The sequence below is a fragment of the Mugil cephalus genome, chromosome 17, assembly GCF_022458985.1.
Source record: "Mugil cephalus isolate CIBA_MC_2020 chromosome 17, CIBA_Mcephalus_1.1, whole genome shotgun sequence".
NCBI classification, from domain to species: domain Eukaryota; kingdom Metazoa; phylum Chordata; class Actinopteri; order Mugiliformes; family Mugilidae; genus Mugil; species Mugil cephalus.
Window position 1 is genome coordinate 4,516,179 of NC_061786.1, and position 23,870 is coordinate 4,540,048.

The 23,870-nt window shown below is 41.8% G+C and overlaps 3 protein-coding genes across 4 annotated transcripts in view; 2 read left to right on the forward strand and 1 right to left on the reverse strand.

Annotated features, from left to right (window-relative positions):
• Positions 1-907: 907 nt before the first annotated feature.
• On the forward strand, positions 908-2,968 carry c17h2orf50 (chromosome 17 C2orf50 homolog). The gene is made up of 3 exons (XM_047611373.1): positions 908-1,280; positions 1,454-1,493; positions 1,788-2,968. Exons 1-3 carry the CDS (start codon positions 1,057-1,059, stop codon positions 1,980-1,982), a joined length of 459 nt encoding a protein of 152 aa, XP_047467329.1. The 5' UTR covers positions 908-1,056; the 3' UTR covers positions 1,983-2,968.
• Positions 2,969-3,500: 532 nt separating this feature from the next.
• On the forward strand, positions 3,501-10,805 carry slc66a3 (solute carrier family 66 member 3). Its single transcript, XM_047610723.1, has 7 exons — positions 3,501-3,759; positions 6,176-6,258; positions 8,133-8,202; positions 8,319-8,376; positions 8,728-8,848; positions 9,572-9,613; positions 10,320-10,805. The coding sequence occupies exons 1-7, from the start codon at positions 3,611-3,613 to the stop codon at positions 10,418-10,420; spliced, it is 624 nt and encodes a 207-aa protein (XP_047466679.1). The 5' UTR covers positions 3,501-3,610; the 3' UTR covers positions 10,421-10,805.
• An 86-nt stretch (positions 10,806-10,891) lies between these two features.
• rock2a (rho-associated, coiled-coil containing protein kinase 2a) overlaps positions 10,892-23,870 on the reverse strand; it is a 34,088-nt gene continuing 21,109 nt past the window's right edge. The window contains exons 11-33 of one of the 2 annotated variants that reach the window (XM_047610721.1): positions 23,192-23,280; positions 23,021-23,069; positions 22,478-22,613; positions 21,812-21,903; positions 20,672-20,918; positions 18,974-19,080; positions 18,301-18,460; positions 17,931-18,091; positions 17,473-17,657; positions 17,293-17,362; positions 16,808-16,911; positions 16,500-16,686; positions 16,211-16,304; positions 16,022-16,116; positions 15,688-15,879; positions 15,400-15,568; positions 15,250-15,320; positions 15,064-15,152; positions 14,878-14,956; positions 14,493-14,760; positions 14,131-14,344; positions 13,079-13,209; positions 10,892-12,576 (exon numbers count right to left, since the gene is read on the reverse strand). In XM_047610721.1, the coding sequence (XP_047466677.1) occupies positions 13,146-13,209; positions 14,131-14,344; positions 14,493-14,760; positions 14,878-14,956; positions 15,064-15,152; positions 15,250-15,320; positions 15,400-15,568; positions 15,688-15,879; positions 16,022-16,116; positions 16,211-16,304; positions 16,500-16,686; positions 16,808-16,911; positions 17,293-17,362; positions 17,473-17,657; positions 17,931-18,091; positions 18,301-18,460; positions 18,974-19,080; positions 20,672-20,918; positions 21,812-21,903; positions 22,478-22,613; positions 23,021-23,069; positions 23,192-23,280 (2,922 nt within the window). In that variant the 3' untranslated portion in view covers positions 10,892-12,576; positions 13,079-13,145. The remainder of the gene's footprint in view (positions 12,577-13,078; positions 13,210-14,130; positions 14,345-14,492; positions 14,761-14,877; positions 14,957-15,063; positions 15,153-15,249; positions 15,321-15,399; positions 15,569-15,687; positions 15,880-16,021; positions 16,117-16,210; positions 16,305-16,499; positions 16,687-16,807; positions 16,912-17,292; positions 17,363-17,472; positions 17,658-17,930; positions 18,092-18,300; positions 18,461-18,973; positions 19,081-20,671; positions 20,919-21,811; positions 21,904-22,477; positions 22,614-23,020; positions 23,070-23,191; positions 23,281-23,870) is intronic. The other variant, XM_047610722.1, reaches the window with a different exon arrangement.

The window sequence follows — 23,870 nt, forward strand, 5'->3', positions numbered from 1 at the left end:
CGACTGCCACACACTTCCGGTCTTCAAAATAATTGTAAAAAAAGAAAAGAAAAGAAAAGAAAAGAAAAGAAAAGAAAAGAAAAGAAAAGAAAAGAAAAGAAAAGAAAAGAAAAGAAAAGAAAAGAAAAGAAAAGAAAAGAAAAGAAAAGAAAAGAAAAGAAAAGAATCACACATATATTAGAAGATATCAAGCATCATCACACATATATTCACACACAGATCTATATGTGGCCCCTGTGTGCATATGTTTGACTAGCATGGTAGCATTATTTAGAGTAGGCCATATTTCATGTTTTAATGGTGAAACTGACATTTACTGCTCTTGGACAAATGCACTGCATGTGGCAAACATTTAAAATAGAAAATCCAATCTCATAATTGAAAGGGGACCAGAGGAGGACTATGCCACAGGTCAATTTAAGTTCAACAGCTCCTCTATCATTTCATGTCTCAGACCGCACACAGTTACATTTCCCATCTTTCTGTTCAGCAGGTGGTTATTTCCCCAGAGCTGTGGTGGATGGGGGACACTTCCCTTCGATGTCTATCTGTTTGACACTTACTGGTTCAGGTCTGATCGCATTTAACTTAGATGAGAGAGTGTGTGCATCAGCAAAAGTGATCTGTTTGTTAATCTTCTTCTAATAAAGTCTCAATTTTATATATGAAATTATACAAATCTGATCATTAGGTCGAATTATTTCCAGCAAACTCAATATGATGTTTGTAGTCAGTTTGCATGCTGTAAAACGGTTTATTTATTTATTATTAAGACAAAAAACATCCATCTTTCACTTGTTGGTTAATTCTGGTCTGTTTATATCTGCTTATATATATATATTTACGTTTTGTGAGGCTGATGTTGTTTGCTCTCAGCTGGGGAACACAGTGTTACTGCCCAACGCGGTTTCCATGGAAACGTAAACAAAAGTACAGGCAGTGATTTGTCTTCGCTCACTGGCGCTTCAACTGCAGTTTGGTTCATTTCGTGCGTATCAAAGTCTGTGCTGTGTTTTGTTCGTTGAACAGCGGTCTTTCTTTCAATCAGCTTCCGGAATGGACCTGAACAGCGTTAGGCGCGTATCTTCAGCCGGTTACCGATTACAGGAGCGATCAAATGGGGCCAGACCGACAATAACCCCTCCACCGGCCCCCAGGCCGCGGTACGCTAGAGGAGACACTGCGCCCGCGGTTCAACACTCAGACGGAGATGATGCCGTTAAACAAGATCAAGTGTGGAAACAGGTGGTGTGGAGCGAGAGGAGAGGAGTCCTGGAGTGGTGAGTATTACTTAAATATATGGAAGGGAACGCGCTGAATCGCCAGACTTTATTTCAGACAGATGAGGATTACAAATATCCAAATTTGTAGCTTTAGTTAAGTTTAAGTCGTTGCAGATCTGTTCTGCTTTACAGAAGCTAAGCACACCTGACCGATACTGTCTGATCCACAGGGAGAAGAACTGGAGCTTTCTCAGGAACTATGATCAGCTGGTAAGAAATGCCTAAGCTAGATGGACATTGTTGTGTTCAGTCTCCTTCTGAAATAGCTCTTCTGAAATTAAACCAGAGTACACATTTATTTTTAGCACAGAAACTAACTTATGATGCCAACCTTTTAAAAAATATCAATTGGTTTTGCAGTCAGAGTTGTCAATTTCTTCAGCATCATTTGTGGATGTGTATAATGTCAGCCTTATCTGCAAGTCCTTTAAAACTACGGCACAAAGCCACAGTTTCATGGACATGTCTAACAACTGTGGCTTTATCCCCTGTGTGTCTGTATAGGGACGGCTGAGGTCAGAGGAGCCTCTGCCCAGTTACGTGCCACTCTTCTCTGATCGTGTCCCCAACACCACCAACCAAATGTTCGGCAACAGGCTGTCCACTGAGCTGGGGGCCAAAGTGGTCAGGCTGGACAACCTGTTGCTCTGGTCAGGACATCACAAGCGCAAGATGGACCCAGAGATGCTGTCCTACTAGATCACTCTGGAGACACTTCACATGTGGACCTGCACGTCAAGTCTTTACTGTAACCCTTGGACTCCTCAAAGCAGTCACTGTATATTGTCTCCATGTGTGGCGCAGTAAGGTCAGCGAGGTGTGGTACACCTTAGTGGGGTTAGCTTTAATCTGTATTGAGAAAACAGGCATCTACTTAGAAGCCATACTGGAAGAGCAGCCTGGAGTAATAAGAAAAAAATATATATATATTGTCCTGCAGTTATGTACCATCATAGGTTTATCTTGATTTTACTTTAAGCTCAGAAATTGTTAAAGTTGGTCAAAATGAGCAGGCATACAGAATTCAATGATAAAGACAGGTGAGAAGGGAAGACACAGGCAGATCAGATTCACATTATCTGCACTCTATCAGGTATCAGATACTTGATAATCTAACAAGACACCTGATGAAAGTTGGATGAGTGAAAGGTTGTATTGCCACTCCTGTTCTTTGTTAAAGGCCTGCGTACTTAAAATAGTTCTGCAGGAACATAAGAAGTAAGAAGAGAGGAGCTTAAAATCAGGCATGAAGTCTCTACAAATCCCTGAGCGAAACATAAAAGTTGATATGAGAATCGTAAACAGTAATGTTAGGAGAATATATTTTATTTGGGTGATATTTTTTGGTCGTTTTCAATTTTTAAAATATCTGTTACATACTGCTACATGTTTCCGAGCCATTGTTTTGTGGTGTAGCTGTGGAGTTACATCCAGTTAATTTAGTCCGATTTTGATTAAGATGTATCCACGTGCACTTTACGTGAACAGCAGCAAATCTCAGGTTTCTGTAACAGATGTACTGTTGTTGTTATTGTGGTTGTACTGTTGTTATAAAATCATTTGAATAAATATGCTGGCCCCCAGTGAATTTTGATGTCATTGTAATATGATTGATTGTTTGGATATCGCTGCATCGCATGGATCTAAGTCAGTGTCTCGTTGGAATAAAGCTTTTGCATTAGAAAGAGTTTGTGGACTGAATTCATGTTGTTAAAGTAGAAGTGGTCCGCTGTCTGTCTATTATATGATGCTAAGCTGCAATCAGTAGTTTATATACGTTTAATCCGCGTAACGGATAAGATGGAGACAAATGTTTCCAGTTTTAAAGATTAAATTTGAAGTTTGAGAAACATCACGTGCCAAAATTTCAAATCCTTTCCCCTAGTTTGCCTACAAGCCAATCAGCTTTCAGTTGATGTATACGGAAGTAAGAAAGGATGCCGGCTAACCACAGCGGCTAACAGGAAATTGCCCGCTCCACGGAATGATAAAGGAAGAAAACAAGATTGCCTTCAAAATAAAAGTCAATATTTTTTAAAGGATAGTTTGTGAGAAATAAGCTACACGCCGACACTTAATTCACGTCATATCGCAATTATTATTTGTTTGAGGGGTTTTACAAGAGTGTCGTTGCGTGTCGTAACGTGTTGGCAGGATTACAAGGTGAGTATTGCTATTATTTTGAAAAGTTTTAACGGAAGTCTTGTTTGAGTTGAAGTATCTTGACGGTGGATACGGGGAGCAGCAACATAGCAGCTAGGTGTTCTAGAAAAGAAATAAATAATAAACCCGCGGAAAAGTTCCCTTTTTGTTATCTCCTTTGTTGAATGATGGAGTCAGACAGCTTACTGCATGCCGCCAATTTCAGCACTCTGTTTGTGTGCATGGTGCTAAAGTTCCCTCAGATCTTTGTACTGATGCGGGCGAAATCTGCGACTGGAGTCAGCCTCAACAGCCTTCTGCTCGAGTTGACAGGGTCAGTACAACTTCTGTGTTTTAAATGCAATGTGTTTTTCATGCAGTAAAGAGCTCAAGCCATTAGGTTTTTAAAATATCTCTTTTATTATACGGTCTATGGGTGAGATGCAGCGCTTGTCAAAACAAACTGGTGCTACGAGAAGTGATGTCTTCCTGCTCTTTCTCAGCCGGTGCATCTCTCACGCAAGTTATCACCTGCCCCACCAAACTCAATTAAAAAGACGTCAAACTTATAGCAGGCAGTGGTTTCCGGCGTAGCATGCATTTTTAAACTTAAAATATATTAGTGTCCTAATTCCCAGTGCGTACTGATAAATTCTGCATAAATCTAAACCACCCCCATCTTTTATATTGCCAAAACGTTATGAAACATATAATACTGCTTCACTGTCCTAGATTAATAGATGTTGCACAACTCAAAAGCTCCCTTATAATGAAAAAAAGATCCTACCCAGAAGGATTAACAGTGAACAACTGTGCTTTGTTTACCCAGCTGAGGATTTTTGGTTTCATTACAGAGGGCAAATAAACAATCAGTGTCAAATAATGTGTTCTCGGACTTTAAATCAGTGCAGAAGTTATCCGAAGTGTTCTGTTGTATCGAGCAGGAAGAGTTGCCGCTGTCCCTTTCAAAGCTTATATCTGAGGATTTACTGTTGGACCGCAGGAGATAAAATCGGTTTCTGCGAGCCTATATCGTCTCTCAGTATCCCATCTGTCCTCGGCGCCTGGCAGAAGCTGCGCTGTCCTAAATGTCTCTACTGTGTTGGTGAGTGATGGCCTGCTGTCACTGTGCATGCAACGGTGAAATAGTCCAGCCCTAAAAGTGCACTGGCAAAGATGTTTATGTAGCAATAAATAAGCTTTATCAGCCTTATTTACACAGCATGGCTACAGCGGAGAAAAGCATCTCCTCTAGTTAATCCTGCATATGTCTCTTGTCCTTCCTTATGAATGTCCACTCACAGCATGTGATCACAATTCAGCTTTTAATAGCTCTATCCTAGATTACATCAGCTGGGCGTCAGGTTCTTTTTATCAATACCTTTGACTGTTTCACTGGTTGCTGTGATTTATGACTTTATATGTTGACGTAAGCGTGGATCGTTCATTTGTATACGTCCAGCCACGTGCTGACCTGTTAGATGAGACCTTAAACTGGCGAGTTGCAGCAATTCTTTTCCTGAAGACTGCAGCTTCCCACTACATCAGCCTTTGAGCGATCTGTTTTCACACCAGGCACAGTTTCAGCTTCACACCTGAATTAGTGCTGAAGCTGCTACAGCTAACCTGCACGAACTGACTGAACTTCGGGCTAGGCTCGGGATCACTGCAGAAAAGGAGACGTGCAAGAAGGCCACAAACTCCCAACAAAGGAGATCAGAGCGCCTAAAAGAAGTTACACTGAAAAGCAGTGTTGTTTTTTTTTTTGTTTTTTTTTTTTTTTCAACTGGTGACGCTGCATCCGTGTGGAGAGGCCCGTGACACGTCACAAACAGTCCGTGCACTGAAGCAAACAATGAGCTGGCAGCCTGAATCTCTTCTACACCCTCAACCGCAGAGGGAAATATGCTGTTTATGGACGTCAGCTCAGCATTCCAGGAATTCTTTCCTACAAACTCCCACCTCAGTGTATCACCACAATCTACTAGTGGGTCACCGACTTACTGACATGTGGGAAACAGCAGGTGAGTCTAGGGCAAGTCGCCTTTTACGTACAGACAGTATTCACAGGTGTTCCCCTGGGCTATATCCTCAACCCACTGCACCTTTCCCTCCACACCAGTGTATGTATCCAGCTGTTAATCTCCTGAGGTTTGCAGACGATGGTCAAAACTACTGCAAAAGTTTCTAAGAACTCCTATTTCCAAATACCTGAAGTGGGAGACTAACGTCAACTGAGTGGAGGATGTACTTTCTGCAGAAACGGATTAATCTGTCACAGGAGCTGCCGAGCCAGTTCTTCATCACAGCCAATGAATCCTTCCTGTGCACATCCGTCACAGTGTCATTCAGAGCAGCCACAACACAGGATAGGAACAGACACTGGAAACTAGAACACAACAAAAAATCACTAGTGCTCCCCTGCCCACCCTCCGGGACTTGTACTCTTCAAGTATCAGGAAACAGACAAGAGAAATCATAACCTATCCCTCACACCCTGAACACAAGCTTTTTCAACTCTCCCCTCTGGAAGGCAATAAAGATGTCTTCATACCAAAACTAAGAAACACAGGAGCTGTTGCTTTCCTTCCTTCCTGTCTGTACATGACTTTGTGTATTTTGTTTCTGTTGCTCAAGAATCATCAATGACTTGAACCAAATTCCTTGAGTGTAAAAACAATACAAGACTATAACACTACAATAAAGCGGATTCTGATTATAATAATGTCCAGATATAATTTTCTTTGCAGGTTCATTGTCTTCGTAACATACCAGATGTACTATGACTACCCACCTCCAACATACCTGGAATATCCCATCCTCATTGCTCAAGGTATGCCTTTTTTTTTTTTTTTTTTTTAAGATTTTCTGAGAACTCCTTTATGTTCAAGACTCATGCATCATGCTCCCCTCAGTCCATTCATTTAATTCAGGTGAGAGCTTAGTCACACTGAATGATCTTGTTACAGCAAAGCTTCACATATGTTTGACATTCACACAGATCAGCCGCAAATTAAAACCAGTGACAGAGGAAGTGAACAAAGTTATCATGTCCTTAGAATGCCACGTTCTACTGGGGCAAAACTAGGGTCCTGGCATTTATGTGGATATTACTTTGACCAGGCTTACAAACTCTCCAGATCCCAGTCCAATTAAGCATCCACTGGATGTGTCGTTACAAGCCAGGTCCATGGTGACTAAACTGCAGCCAACAGGAGCCAAAGGATTTTCTGCCAGTGTCCCAATGCCGAAACTCCACAGGACATCCCCGTTACTCTCTTGTCAATCTTCTAAGGAATCAGGGGCGTACCTATGCAATATTAAGCAAGTGGTCATTAACTGCCTTATTACAAAACATTTTAATGAACAATCCGACATTTCTTAAGAAAAAGAAAGAAAATTTCTATATAATTCTTGGTCCCAATATTGTGTTATGTCCATAACTCTTACTAAAACTGTGTGAAACCTAGGAATAGATGTTAGAAAAATTGCAGTTAATGTCTTCAATGTAATTTGAAGACTGCAACACTCTCTGGCAGGCCACTTTTGGCCCATGGGCCGTATGTTTGACACCTGTGGCACAGACATACTAAATTCTTATCAGGATATGAGTCTGGTAACACTTTGAATTTCAACCAGTACAGAGAAAGTATACCTCTGCACACAGCCAGATAGTCCTCCAAACAGACATTTTGTTGTAAACGATTTAAACTCCACAGCACATGACCATCATGGCATTAAGCCAAACCATTTGGGTGGGAGCATAGTCAGCTTTTTCTTTGTAAAAACCACAAGAGCAAATTTCTTTTCCTAAAAAAAAGCTGTGTCATACCACCACAGTCTCAGGGCTTATTAATATAGGACAAGGATGTGACTGCTAATCAATAAATCAGCCTTATGCCCAGGAATAATGTGTGTCTCAAATGATACCATTTGAGACACACGATCATCATTATGACATGTAGTGACAAGTCAGTTGACACGGGTCTCGGTGGAAGTGAGCGTTCAGTCATAATTGACCTTTACTGACACCCATTTGTAACAAATGGAAACTGATATAGAATATCACTTAGTACTATACTCATTTCAAAGGCAGCTCATATCCAGTCAAAGGGGCTTGTAGAGACACAGACAATCTCAGATATATATGTAGTGGGGATGTGAGGAGACAGAAGAAATTCAGACTTCAGATTTTTACTGCAAATTGAATAGTTTTGGACACATTTTATTATTAGATGCACTCTTGTATATTTAAACTCAAAGCTGAACTCAATATAGAAACCTGCCATTAAAGTTTGTGAAGGCATAGATCACTCTGAAGCTTTAAGGGTTTATCTGCTGGAAATGTATCAGGCCTTAAACAAGCCAGCCAGACAAAGAAAACTCTTCCCTAGATTTGGCAAACCCCAGGTACTAGTGCCATCCCTGCAGTAGAGCATGGTGGTGGCAGCATCATGGTGGCACCAAAGAGACTTCTACAAAATGCTGAATTATGGGTCCAAATACTTGAATAATTCAGATGAAAAGTTTTGATAAATTTGTTGTAATTTCTCTGTCGTTATGGGTTACTGAGTGATAAATGGGGGACTAATATGAAAAAATAATGGCAGATTTAAAATTAAATGCATAACACAATAAAATGTGTGCAAAAAGTGAAGGTGAGTGACTATGAAGTGGTGCCTGTCATAACTTGCTCTGTGTCTACAGATGTCATTCTTCTGCTCCTGATTCTCCATTACAAGGGCAGCCTGCGGCACAGTCTCATCTACACCATCATGTATCCTTTGACTCTGTTACCATCGATTCTGAAAATGGTTATTTGATGTTGAAAAAAAATCAACAACCCATGGGCTTTTTGTGTCACACGTGTCACCCTTAACGCACAATGTTCAGGTTCGTCGGAGGTTGGAGGCTCCTCACTGTGGAGAAGCGGATCATAGACTTGGCTATGGTAATAAATCCGTTCACCGTCAATCATAAGTCACAGTATGTGTCGGAGTGAGCAGAGAGATGCCATGTCATCCGTCAGGGTTAATGCGGTGGAGACATGGGAAGAAAGACCTCATTTCACATGCGTATCTCAGACCTTATGAATGCCAAATGGTCTTGTTGGTTAATGAGATGAATATGTCTTAAGGCGTTTTGCATATAGATAGGTGAGAGCACTGGTCCTGCAACTGCCTTTCTGTTTAAAGTTTAATATAGTAGAAGCTCCAGAACGGATTTAAAACTTTTTGAAATGCAGCTCATTTGTAGTTTTCAACTTGTCATGTTGTTATATGAAGTCTGACTCTCTTCCCAGAGCCTGTGCACCTTCATTAGTGCTGCCAGTAAGTTTGCTCAACTGCAGTGCCTGTGGAGGTCTAAGGACGCTGGACAGGTTAGCGCCCTCTCTTGGGGTTTGGCTACCTTTACATGCATAGGTAAGTGCAACCAAAATAGCAGTCCTTTACATGATCTCCCAACTGGAGCGGGTTATCAGTTCATTTGAATTTCCCAAGCCTTTTTACGATGGGAAACCCAGTACTGACACAAGGAAAGTAATACATGCTGATAAAACGTAACCTCTTTTGGGAGAGCAAAACCAACCAATTAACACAAAACTGGAACACAAGCTTTATTTGAGAAGTACTCTACAAGAAACTTATTCTCTGGATTTATTTTATGCAAGTGAGCACACACATGGTGCACGTTTGGGGGGGTCAGAGCTGCCTCTCTGACCACTGCTCCCCAGGTTAGATTAGCTCTATAGACACAGATGTGTAGCATACTGTGGGTTTCTTGGGCGAAATTTGCTAAACTCGGTGCCAACAAAAGCATGATGGACCCAAACAGACTGTAAATCCAAAGCAATGGGCTGAGAGTCACTAAAAACCAGAAAATGTAATCCAGATGGCCTGATGTCATTCTCTTAGACTGCATCTGTCCCACATTTGTTTAGAATTCTTTAACAAATTGAATCTGTTCAACCAGTACTCATAAATTGTCCTCCCTGAAGTACCGATGTTCCAGTTCATGAATTTGTATGACACTGTTTGCTTGGCACCTAATTTAAAGAATTAGCAATTCAATGCTCCATTAATTAAATATCAGATGCTCTGTTGGATAATGAGGATGTCATTAACTCGGCTTCCTCTTTGTTTCAGCGCGGATTTACACCACCACAGTGACAACAGGAGACGTGCAGGGTAAGGCAGCCTGAATTACAAATGTACGGCACGATGTGTAATATCCCAGATAAGCGTATCTGATGAATTCCTTAAACACTTCCGAAGGGAAAGATTTGTTTTCTAAATATCTTCCATTTCACATTTCTTATCTTGTGCTGTGGGGCACCCTGGTGTGCGCAGCGGGAGTGAAATTCTATAATTGAGCTCCTTCTGGCTGCTCCATTTTTCAATCAAAACACTGAGAGATTAGGAGACAATGGGCCCCTGGGTCCCCCAACACACCTACGTATAGGGGCCAGACAGAAACTCAAAATAACTACAAACAGGACATCTTCACTTTGAACTTGACTCTTTTTCTACAAGAAATATTAAGTCACCTCAAACGGACGCTGTTGTACAGGCGCTCTTGACTTGAATCTATCCATATTTCTGTAGAGTACTTAATGTGGATAGTTATTCCTATCGTGTTGTATAAGTGAACCAGGCAGCTGAAAGAGAACATCCAGATATTAATAACGGCCAACTTCAGGGCCATATTAATGCATTTAACAGGTATGAAGCCAACTGGCTTAGCCTAGTAGATGTTCTACAATTTAATGTAGCGGACTAAACCTTGAGACGACTCCCTGATGACCAAGGACCATCAAACCTATCTGAACTTACGGACTCCCTCCAGCACATTCCAGCCGCCAAGGTTCTAATGACGCGTCTCCCTTCATTACAGTTCTGGTGCGGTTCATCGCCATGACGCTGCTGAACCTGTGGGTTCTCCTCACTGTTCTCTACTACCAGAGACAAAGCAGCAGCTCCAAGAAGGAGGACTGAGTCCTTAAAGCTGGATCGTGGAGTTTACAGGGTCCCGCTGGACACAGCAAAAAACAAACAAACAAACAAAAAAAAAAAAACTAACGGGTAACAATGGTTTCATCAGCAGCTGTTGTAATACTGATATTTTATATAGTTTTTTTTTACTACTGTTTTAAACCCACACAGTATTTTTTAGAACATTCCAATGTTTGAAATGTGTTACATCCCATAGTAAGAACAAAGACCAATGCTTACACATACTGTATGTGGAAAAGAAGATATTTTTAAATACGTACATCTGAGACATTCCTGCTCAGGATGAAAAATACTGTATTTTGAAGAGCTTTTATGGTCAGTTAATTTTCTGAACTGTTTTAATAAACCGAACAATCTTAACTTCTTACGTCGTGGTCATCTTCATGCGTGAAAAACCCACCTCAGAATTAAGGGGTCCAAGATATTAAGACAAAAATAATCCAAAACCAAAAGGCACATCCATGTCTTTATTGTTGAAGTGGTTATTATTATAGAGCCGTTTGGTAGCAAACATGCAATCTGGATGTAGAGCCCTTAAATACAAAGTGGACAAGGCTGTATAAATAATATAATGTGCACTGTATGCCATGTAAAATATATACTGTGTATATTTATATGTATAAAACATGCTTCTTGGTTAAAGGAGAGCACTCAGAACACACGCGCACACACTCACAGTTTACTCTCCACTTGCTATATAAGCCACATACACAGTCCAAACCCAGAGTTTGGTTACTTTTAATACAAAAACATCAGGACAAACACTTTTAGAAAAAAAAAAAAACTTTCAACGGAATAGTGCTGCTCAGTACGTTGGTTTGTGGATTCAGGAAATGATTGCATACCTTCATTGTTTCTACTTCTTACTGGTTAACTTCCCCTCATTTGCATTGTCACTACTGGCTAACAACAACATTTGCTAACAGGTGGAGGCCTGTGGGTGACAGCACACAAGTGCAGGGCCTGAAAAAGCAAACGCATGCAAGTTCACTCAGAGTAGTTGGTGATGAAAGGGAGCTTCAGTCAAGTATATCTGGATACACATAATACAATGCCTGTGTGTCGTCTCTGGTAAAGCCCAGATGTACATTCAAAACAACAAAAAGGAGCTGAGCTTGGATCAGAAAAGCATCAACGGTGCATCCCTTGAATTCAGTAAACATTAACCCTCAGAATGGACAGTGCAGATTTTTGAGATTATGGGATTGCGGAGATCTCATGTCTGGCCCCTTCATCTCATGCCATCCAGAGTCAGATCCTGTTCACTGTGGTCCCACGACGACATCCGAAACTCAGAGTGTGCCTGAGTCAGAAATCTGAATAAGAGGCACTCAAGGAATTGCTCGCTCAAACCAAACAGGAAGCCAACATTTCTTCTATTTCTTCTTCTCCTTCTTAATGACTTTCCAAGAAGTCACAGCTCATCTGCTCAAGTACCTTATTCAAGATTCTGTGACCTCTGTGGACATACACCTGAAAGCAGAGCTGTGGAAAGCAAGAGTATCATAAAAGAGTATGAAAGTACAGATACCATCTGGCATCAAGTTCACAAACCTCAGCTGCATTCAGCTAACAAAATACAGAATTTACCATCTTCTGAGTGTAGTGTTCCCCATTAAACCCTTCATATTGTTCACAATCATTAAACGCTAGAATGTCTTGTTATTTTGGCCACAAGAATCCCCAGAGGTGGCGAGGAGGAGTTTGTCTGCTGCGTCCTTCAATCAGACGGTGCGCCGAGGTGAGAATCGTCGAGGTAAGTGGATCCCCCTCATGCCAGCCTTGGTCAGACTCACGAGAGCTCTCCTCCGTTCTCAACCGAACTCAACATGCTACTCCAGTTCCCCAGAGACATGTAATCGCTCTGGCCAAGAGAAGACTTTGGCTAATAAGCTTTACGAGCCACCCAGCTTGCTGTACAGATCACAGGTGTTCGGGTCGGCCCGATGGTCTCAAGTGGCTGGGAAACAAAAGGGAAAATGGACTTTGCAACTCTCACAGGCTGAAGCAGGATGGGGTGGGTCGTGGAGAAGTGATGTGGAGTTCAGTGTGCTGATCCGGAAACAAAGCTTTGTATACAGTCTTTGATTTATGAAGAGACCTCACCACCTTGAGGAGACGCTCCCAAGCAAGGTTAACTGGAGGAAGAGAGACAAACAGATCCAAGGTTAGACTCAACACGTAATGAAAAATTTGGACCATTGTTGAAACAGTACATCCTGTTTCGCAACTGACTGATACTCAGTAGAGCTGAAGCAATGATATCAGTAACAACACATGCCAATATTAACATTCTTTTCTTCTTTTTTTTTTTTAAATAGCACGGAAAGAGACACTTGGGGGTAATTTAGAAATGATGTCATCATATAGTTAGTGCGATCTGACTCAGTGTTTACAATACTCTGTAGTGAGTGAAGCATAATACTGGAAAGGTAATAAACAATGACTCCACCGCTTCCTATTTTCAGTACAATCCCAATATAACTCATAACGCTTTAGACATCTCACTCCCTAAAAATTGACATTAGCCCCAAAAATCAACACCCATGCCAGCGTGTGCACAAGCTCCATCACGATGCGTTCTCACCGCGTGCGCACCCTGACACCACCGCAGTGACGACGGCTTGTAAACAAACATACACACGCATTCAGGAACGGAGCAGTTTACAGAGTAACATCAGGGCAAAGGACAAGGCCGGAGAAGTCGTCATTTGTACCACAGACTGCTGGATTCTTCTCGCTTCATTTTGAAGCCATTTGACCTGCGAGGGCTGAGGACGCACGGTCACGGTGAAGGAGACATTTTTAAGAGTGTTAATGGGACAATGACACCAGAGGAAACATACCAGCACTTGGTGAACACGATACTGTCACTAGACTTTCTCAATTTCAGTATGTATGTTAATAGAATAATAGTATTCTGATATTTTTCAGGGTAAGCACTGCACAGCACACACTGCACACAGTGTTACCATATGTGGTCATCAGAAATGTATAGAGGAACAATCATCATCGATATCATCCAATGCCCAGTACCAGTCTTGAAGACCCAAGTCCTCCAATCTGAAAGGGGAGACTTGTTTTCATGGCCAATGCGACAATTACGACACTTCTACAACCAGCTGTTCATGAAAAGATTTCTTGTCAAGAGCAGGACAGAGTATCACTTTCCTGTCTGGTCAAAGGTAACAACTACTTGCTTTCTCACACTTCCTTACAAGAATAGCTGTTTTTCAATTTGCCAATTTTAAAAATCAAGTATATGTAGTTTTATATTATAAGTATTAAAAGCATTAGTTTTTGCATTCTTTCAACTGTTCTAATGAAACAGTCCTGCACAAAACCTTAGCTCCATGAAGGTCATGGTATTCAGCATCAGTTTAAACTTAATGTTTTATCTGAGTATCTATGCATCAGATAAAAGTACAGCAATAGTCTGAGAACATTGATATGCTGTTAATCAAATGATTAAATAATCTGAGTCCAGGGTTTTTCAGAGCCAAAGTGAATGTATGCACACAATATGTAATGTTTATTTGACTTTATATACTTTTTCAAATATATTCTCAATGCAGATTACTTCCTATTGTGTATTAAAACCCCTGATCTATTCTTTGCTTCACCGCTTAATTTAACTAAATAACATTTTCAGATTTTGAAAAACAAAAATATTCCCCCGTCTGCTCTGCTACCTGCTCTTGCTGGTGGGGAGCTGTCGACTGGGCCTCCTCATGGATTGGCTGGGCTGAACCTTCATGGAGGCGCGTGGCGAAGAGCGTGCAAAGTGCTCTGGTCCCGAAGGCTTCTTAGGGATCTTCTTGACCAGCCGGCTCACCCACTTCTGCTGCTCCTCCTGGGACACGGCCAGCAGCAGCAGGTTCTTGGCTGTAGACACGTCGTAGTTTACTGGTGGTAAAAAAGACAACATTGTTAGTGATCTTTAGTATCAGCACTGCTATTAAAAAAAAAAAAAACAGTATATTTTAAACCTCAAATTCTGCTGTACTGCTCACAAATCAGCCCCTTTGTAAAAACACGTGCTGGAGTATCCCACCTTTGCAAGGAGCAATAATCTCCTCCTTCTTGTCCATGTGGTCCTTGTGGCACTTGATGTGGCAGCGCCGACACTCCAGAGCGGGCGGCGGCTTGAACATGTTCCACAGTGGTTTGGTGCACGCCTCACAGTTTGTTGGAAAGTGGTAGAGCGTGGGGATAAACTCATGGCCTTTGTGACAGATGTAGCTGGACTTCTCTCCAATAGCCAGTGGCTCCACAGGAAACTCGGGCTCCTTCTTGCTCTCACCTTCATTGGCATAGAGAATCTGAGAAGATGGGGGATTTTTGTTAAGTTTTGTCTTTTTCTAATCACATCATCCAAGTTCAATGTCAATAAAGATAAGAAAACGAAAAGAATTGATTAAATCAGTGCAGGGGCCGACCTGGAATATCCTGGGAATCTCTTTGGCGTCAGCGCGATACACGTCTGTTTGAGTGACGGGCCTCACGTGGAAAAGTTTGCTGTGTGACACAAAGAAGTGTTAAGTCTCCTTATCAAGCCATAGGAGATGCGTTAATGTGAAGTGATGCATCTCAGCAGCAGGGGTGTTGTCATGTGTCATACTCACTCTATATCAAGCACCATGTAGGGAATGGACTGCTCTCTGTCTTGCTCGCTGTTGTAGAAGAGGATCTTCTTGCTGCTCACTACAACATACTGCAGCAATAAGACAGATGTGGAGAGCAGACGCGTTAACCCCGGAGACCCTGTTTCATATTTAAAGCAGATTCTTCGGTTTTCGTTCATACCATACCTTTTTCTCCCATCCAAACTTCTTGGTATTGTTTCTGACAGGGAGAGAGAGCCAACCCTCAAGTCTCGTTTCTGAGTGGAAGAAAGGCACCAGGTAAGGATATATCATTTCAAATGATAGCTGCTTTAATTGCAGTTTCTAAGCTCGTACCTGCGTATGCATCATCGGTGTCAAACTCCGGCCCGCTGCTCATGCTGGCAGAGTCCATCGACTGAACGCTGAGTGACTGCAGGAGGTTCCTCAGCTGCTCGATGTCACTGTCCTTGCTGTCCAGAGCCATCTGCAGCTCAATACGCAACTGGCTCTCATCTGACAATTGCTACACATTAAAGAAATAATACGCAATTAACCACATCGCTGAGGAAATGATGAGATGAAGTCAAAAGGAATCTAAATATTCGTGCTTTCCCACTGTGCAAAATGAGAACCTTCACTTACTGCCTGCATTTCGTTGATCTCTCTCTGGTATTTGATTATGGTGCTGTTGAGCTTTTCCTTCTCCGACCTCAGCTCCAGCTGCAGCTTCCTGTTCTCCTTCTCCTTTCGCCGCATGTCTGTGTCATTACCGCGGCGGCTACCTCCACCGCGCACTTCCTTCCTGTTCATGATCTCCGCCAGCTTATTGACGGCCTGTGGACGAAGAGGAGCACTTTAATTCAGGTCATTTTAAGAACTGCAGAAAGTCTGACCTTGAAAGAAAGCGTATAGCGAGTGATGCGGAAACACACAAATTCTACACATGATTATATGACTAGGCAGAAAACACACCGACCTGAATTTTCAATGTCTTCTCTGATTGCAGCTGCTTCTCGAACGTCTGCTTCATCTGGCTGAGCTGCTGCTCCCAATCCTTCGACTTCTCTGAATCTGAAGGACAAAAGACACAAATATAAATGGTGAGCAACATGGTCAACAACATTCTGTTGGTGATAAAATAGTTCTAAGTCAGCATTTTAATTACCTTCTACGGCATCCTTCAGCTTGTTGTTCAGCTCTTCCTTCTCATTAGCCAGGTTGGCAACATCACTGGTCAGAGTCCTATTGGCTTCCTCCAGCTGTTTGGACAGGAAATTCTGTCATGTCCACTTATAGACCATTGTGAGCACTATCTAAGGTACAGTATCTGCCGCAGCCCAACCTCAACTCATATTTGCCTTTTTTAAGAGTAAAACTGCCTTATTAATGTAAAAACCTTCCTGACTACATACATAAACATACTACAGGTGAAGAAAAGTGTTACTGAAACTCACCGAGCTGATGGTGATGTCCTTCTCCGCTAGCTCCTGGCGATGGCGAGCCATCATCTCCTTCAGCTCCAGCTCCTTCATGATCTTCTCCTTCTCCAGGTCCGAGTACTGCTCCTCAGCGATGGAGCGGGCCAGCTGCTCTGAGTCAGCCTTAGTCAAAGTGATCTCCAGCTGGGCAGCCAGAGAGTCCCTGAAATTGAAAAACAAAATCAAATACTGAAGCAGCCTCAAATCCAGAGTAAAACCTTGGTTCTTTTATTGGTTGTGAAAGCGGACACACTGATGTTCTATTTTTGAAACAGCAGACCCACCTCTCCTCCTGCAGGTCCTGCAGAGACTGCTGCACATCTTTGTAGAGTTTGTTCCTCTCCTCACATTCCTCCTTCAGTTCACGGACCTGGGTCTTATAAAGAGTCTGGAAAACAGGCAACAGTTCAGGTACACCTCATAGTTTCTGCATGAAAAAAATGACAGCTTTTTGCCTCTATACGCCTCATTACTCCAGAGATTTCTACTGGGAAGAGCAGAGAAGTTTCATAATTGGGAACATGCATACTGCATAATTGAATAAAATTATGATAAAGGTACAGGTTTCATTATGTATTGGCTATATGAAAACACATTCACTAACGGGTGTTCAGTGAGCACTACTCTATATATGCTTCATGCGTTTAGTGAAATAAAAGCAATGTTTTTCTGACTGCATTCCACAGCCTACACACTCAGCAAGACGCACAAGGAGACACTTAGTCATTTTACATCCACATTTGCAATCACAGAGAAAACACAGACTCACCGAGAAATACTGTTCAGCCTCCAACTGGTCTTGTAATTCCTTCATTTGTCCATCTGTGTCCTGTCTCTCTCTGTAGACAAAAACGACCCCACTCAATGACTTCATCATCCTTCAAAATAAAATGCCTGTCTTTGATTTGAGTGCAGTATTTGGTTTGAGTGAAATGAAATGTAAACTGACTTGCGCAACTCCTGGTTCTGCTTCTCCAGGCTGCGTTTAATGTCCAGCAGGTGATTGGTTTCCTGCTTGAGCTGTTTCTCAGAGGTTCTCAGGATGCTGAGCTGCTGGTTCTGGGCCTTCAGGTCGTTCTGAGTCAGGTTCCGCTTCTGGGTCTCCTGCTCGATCTTCAGCGTCAGGTTCTTCACCTGATGAGGAGGCAGATTTGAGGGGCGGTTTGAGCACACACTGCACCAACTAATAGTGGAAATTAATTTGCATCATACTGTACCATAACATAAATGTGTTATCTTTGCTTTTGATATTGTCTGTATTTCCTGTGTTTGAACTGATTAGTTATTCCTCTGCAGCCCGGAAGTGACACACAACTCATAAGCTGCAGCATCTGGTTCTGTAGGTGGTATTTAATATTAGCACACACTTCACTGGTCTCCTCTCCTGTGTGGAACATAAACACTCACCTCCTCAGTGAGCCGGTCCTTGTGTCTGCGCAGCTCGTCTAGTTTCTGTAAGGCCTGCTTGTAGTCACAGTCCATCATGCTGCTGTGCTTCTCCAGCTCCAGGATTCTGTTCTCCAGACGCAGTTTGGCCGATCGCTCCTCTGCCAGCTTCTGCTCCATCTCTGCATGGGAGTTACTCAATTGCATCAATATATTTTCATTTTAAAATGTTCAAATCAGGTTGATCAATCATGTTTTTACACAATTACACACTGATGGCAATGCTTCAAGACAGAGCTGGCCAGTAACAATGTGACAAATTTCTAGTCTTAAATGAACCCTGTTCGCTCCGGAGTGAAGAACAACAAAGTGAGAGAACAATCTCCCCTACCCTTCATGGACTCTGACTTGGCGCCCTCGATGGTTACTTTGATCTTGCTCTTGTCTGCCAGCAGCGTCCTGGTGGTCTTATGAGAGGCCTCCTCCTGCTCCAGCTCCTGCTGCAGCACCTTCAGTTTGTAGGTCAAATCGATCTCTTTGTTGCTCTTCTCCTGTTCAGAGACAAAAACAAAGGCAGAGGTGTTGAGATACATGTTCTGTCAAAAGGAATTGTATAATCCGAGTAGTCCTTCTCATCTATAATGTCAGTGAACAAGGCTGTTCATTATATTGTTTTCTACTGATGCCAAATGAGTAATCTGGTTCGAGCAGTTTATCTACATAAACTATGCATTCATTCATATAGTGTTTGAGTTCACACTACAAGACAACCTGCAATTTTTTCCAAAACAAAGAGCCAACAATGAGTATTACTGTTGACCATATCTTTCCCTTTAAAACCACATCTTCTTAAGACTATTTCCAACAGGATAACGCACCATGTCACAAAGCTTAAATCATTTCGGACTAGTTTCCAACTCCTTGAAGAGGTGAATCGATGATGAATCTAACGTGATCCTAGCGAGTGTACCCAATAAGGTGAGTAGTGAGTGTAAGTATGTACAAACCAAGTAAGAACGACATGGAGGTTGATAAATTGTGTTTCGTCATTAGGTCTGATTTACCTTTTCCAAATCAGTGAGTTTCTCCTGAAGCTGCCTCTTCTCGGTCTCGGCTTTGGACAGAGCCTGTCTCTGCTCACGCGCCTCCTCCTCCAGGCTCGAAATACGTCCTGCGAGACAAAGACAGAGAACTCATCGAATTCAAACGGAATAAATGCATACGAGCCTATATCACACTACAAGCTCACATGGCCACAGTCCTGGTTTTCTATGTGCACACTGACCTGTGTGCAGAAGGATTAGGGCAGCACCGATCAACTACCAAGTGTGAGCATGTTTTTCCAGCACTTTTCTCAGCCATGTGCCAAAATGGGTTCATTTATATACACAACACTTCCCCGATCACTTGAAGGAAGCAAGTAATGGCTATATTTTGACAAATATAAATATTTACACGATTCACAGGAATGCTATTTGTTGGTTCGCTAGAGAAAACAGTCCATCAAATATTCCATTAAGCTGCACTTTGTTGGTTGATTTACAAATGCAACCTATGTCACTGGCAAAAAGGAAGGTGTGCTGTGTTTGTTTTAAGTACGAGCTCACATCAATTAAAATAATCAGATAAATGTTTAGGTAGTCTGGCTCCCTCAACAGATTCTTCTTGAATTATTAGCCTTGAAGTAAACATGCTGCCTTGTACTATCTTCGAGTTGGCCGGTGCAACCACAGTCTGCTAGTCTGAACGAGTTCAGTCTCTAAATATCAGATCTGTTCTGGATCAGTGACCTTTGTGGTTCTGTAAAGCTCCTCCACACAAACATGACTTATTGACTGTTCTAACAAACAAATACCAAGCAACCTCTCACTCTCACACACAAACACAGGTGGTGACCGCACTGTGTGCTGACAAAACGTCTGAGTAAGAGCTTGCTCCAGAGCAAACGTCTTAATAAAGCCTCTTTGGTCCCCTCAGTATCTGGACGTCACATTGCTCTTGCGCATGGAGCAGCCCTTAGTAAATCTGATATTCAAGCTGGAAGCCAGGCACAAGGTATGAATTGAAGAGGCAGACATACAGAATATTTTTAATAATTGAATAAATTTCCAATTTTTTTATTTTTAAATACAGGTAACTGTATCAGCAACTTTTAAAAACAGCATTTAATTCATATTGCCTTGAATTGTGAATCACACTCACATCCGACATGTAACAACCACAAACATCCCCTTTACGCTCTCCTTGTTTTGATTTTTTTAACAATGAAATGGCTCTGATTTTTTAATTGCACACAGAGGTATTTTTTGTCTGTAGCAGATGTAACGAGACCCGTAATGAAATCTAAATAGAGTCCAATCAGCCTCATTAAATTAGGATGGATTTTGACAAAATACTCTTAATGCAACGTTAACGCTTAACTAAACTTTGAGTGACATGCTGTAAAGAGACAGGTGACTCAGACTTAACACAGATGAGCAGCATCTCTCACATAAACAGAAGCTAGAGGTGCTGTGATCATATCAAAGCAATTTATGTAAGGCGAGTATTTCACTGAGCAGCAAGCGTAGGAAAAGACAACACCACAATGCCACTTATTTATATTTGTGTCATACATGAAAAACAGGTACAGAGTCATTCCTACTATAAATTCATATGATGCATATGAAATCCTTTTTTGTTGTTGTTGTTTTTGTTTACAGGTCTGTGTAGACGTATTAATGCGGTGTGTGTGTGTGTGTGTGTGTGTGTGTTTCACCCACCCATCAGGTCGCTGATGGTCTCGGAGCCCTGGCTCTGCTCCCTCCTCTCGGTCTCCAGTGCGGCCTGCAGGCTGATGCATTCCTTCTCCAGACTGAGCTTGCCTCGCTCCAGCAGGCAGCATTTGTCCTGCAGCTCGCGCACATTGGCCTCCAGCTGCTGCAGCTGTTTACTGCTCTCTGTCTGGGCTTTACGGAGCCTTGTCGCAGCCTCAGATTCAGCACGCAGCAACGTGTTGGCTTCTTCCAGCTGGAACAACAGTTACACTTTAAGAAGCTTTAACATTAGTGTGAGTACTGACTTTCTGAGGGCCATAAGCCGACTTCACTCCATTATGGCTGGATGCTCACATTCAAAATCCATTTGACTCGTTTCCACTATCCGCTTTTCAATTTGTTAGTATATTTCCTGCACTCAAAGTGGTACAAAGCATTTACAAAGCATGATATGAATAATCTATTTGAGGCTGGTATTACTTAATACATAATTCCATACACCAATTAGGCACAACATTATGACCACCTTCCTACTATTGTCTAGGTTTCCTTTGTGCCTCCAAAACAGTTGTGACTCATCAGAGAATGGACATGGGTCTCCTGAGGATGTCCTGTGGTGTCTGGTAACAGAATGTTGTTAGTGGGGGTCTTTGGGTCCTATGGGTTGAGAGGATGGGCCTCTGTGGATCAGGCTTATATCCTTATAGATAGATTCACTAGATTTGCTTTTTCAGTTGTTCCTAAAGGAGCGTTATTACTATGGGGTGGAGGTGCCTCTTCTGGTCAGAGAATGTTTTAATGATTTTTGTCCCAACCACTTGAAATAGGTTGCTGCAGGGGGAGATTAAACTAAACAACTTGTTATCCAAGGACAGTTTCAAGGGTATTGTAAAATCTGAGACAAAAGACTTTCCTGGGTTGAAAATCTCACTAAATGTCTCTGATTTGACCTGCGTTTAGGTTCCTTTATGTTGAAAGTTGTTTTGAGACTACCTTTTTCTTTGAACTTTCATCTATTCTGGTTTTAAGTAATGGTTTATTCAATTAAGTTAAAAGGTTGTCATTCTGGCATGGAGTCTCTTGAACAAAATAAGTTGTCAAAGTAAAAAAAAGAAATAAATACATCGAAAACAGTAGGCGACTGACCTGTTTCTGCAGGTGAATGTTCTTCTCATTGGAAATATGTGAATTTTGATTTCTTTTCTTCATTTCATCCAGCTGGTCTCGAAGGCTGTTGACTACACAATGCAGAACAGACATGTTTATGTTGTGTAATTAGTTTCAGAGTAGTCAATAGTTTTTTTTTTCCCTTTAATACTTCAAATTCTTAATGCAACCTGTGTGAGAGAAACATTTAACTTTAATTACTTTTTGGACTCAATGGAACAGAACAACAGTCACATCCAATTATTACTATGCAAATTAGGCAATGCAGACATGATAGCAAAGGCAAATAATAACAAAGGCAAGCAAAGAATATCCCTATTTAAGTCTTTTTCCACTGGTTACTTTGACCAGGTGGTGGCAGTATTGCACATATTATCACAATGAGTCAACTTGCACCCAAAGTCTTTTATAGTCAAAGCCAAAAGCAAAACAAAAAGTTTCGATATTCACAACAGGAGATGGCTTTTTAAAGGATGCTCCATCAATTGTATTACAAAAAAAACATTAAAAGAAATGTAGCCACCGTATGGCTTTAGAACCACATTAGTCATTTGCTGTGTATTACACAACCTGTCTCACTCTGTAAGGGATAGAAAATATATTTAGTTGCACAATCTAGAGTGTGTGTTTCACACAAAGTGTCACCTTCGTTCTCCAGACAGCGCTTCCTGTCGGCCTCGCTCTCGGCCTTGCGGTGGCTCTCCAGGCTCTTGTGCTGCAGCAGGGCCTTCTCTCTCTCCAGCTGCCTTAGACTGGATTCCAGGTTCTTTCTGCTGCTCACCTAAAATCAATTACACAAAGACATTGTTCAACATTTCCTACCGGGCCGCTCTCACAGATACTGTGATTCCGTAGCTTCCTTTAAAAGAAATGGCTGTCAAGAATCCAGTCAGGGCTTAACACAAATCCAATCCCAAAAGAAATTTTAATGTGGTTGTTAGAATTCTTCAAGCAGCTCCGGCTGAACCCCACTGGATATGACACATTGGTATTCACCTGGAACGTGGTCAAGTGTGGGTAATACAAATCATTGTTCTGACTCGCTTTTTGCAAAAGTCCATGCAAGAGGGTGAGGAGGATAGATTTTATTAAATCCCAGGAGAGATGGTGGGTCATCGCACTCCCAAATATTTAATGTGAACCAAGTCTAAAAAAGTGTCTTCAGATGTTTCTGAGTGATTAACCCACCTCTTCTTCGAGTTCTTTGGAGATTTTGTCGAGGCGGCTGGTGGCGGTTCTGCAGGCACAGGTGAAAAAACATCGTAAACGTTTGGCTTGTGTGGCCACCGAGCTTAAATAAGTCAGCGGAGCGACAACGTGAAACATCATTAATGTGCAATGTTTTCAGCGATCTTGTACCTGCATTTGTGCTCCAGCTCATCTCTGATTTGCTTATCATTATTCATTTGCACCTCCAGGTGGCGAAGTCTCTTCTGCAGCACTGCTGACTGTGAACGGAGAAAAACAACAACCAATCGCACGTGTCCCCCACGGCACAAAAAAAAGACGAATGGAGGGGTGAGACTAATTTGTCTCAGCTGTCTCATCATTTGAAAGCTAGTTGCTCCTTCTGAAGATACCATTGAAGATATTAATAAGAGACGGAGGTAGAGGAATCCTTCTATTTGATCAATTACATGCACTTTGCAGATGGCACAGATAATATTAAGGATAAAACCAGGAAAGCAATGTAGCGATGTTCGCTAACATGACAGATGTCACTATTTCTGCATTCCACTTAAATAAACCGATTACCAAGCACCTGTTGACATATTAAATATCATATCTGTCGACAGATCCATTAAACCAGTTTGTAGAGCAGGTGTAAAGAGCAGCAATAAATCAATGCTTCAATAGAAGTGTTAAGTGAATAAAACTAAATCTGAGATATGTCACAGACATAAGTAAATGTGATGAGTGGTCTTAGTGTTACTCTCTTTTTGTATACTGTTGAAGGGCAACCATGACATATAGTCATCTTAAAGTTTAATACAGCAAACTGTTATGAGTATTTAACTTTGTCTTCTGTTAAACAATG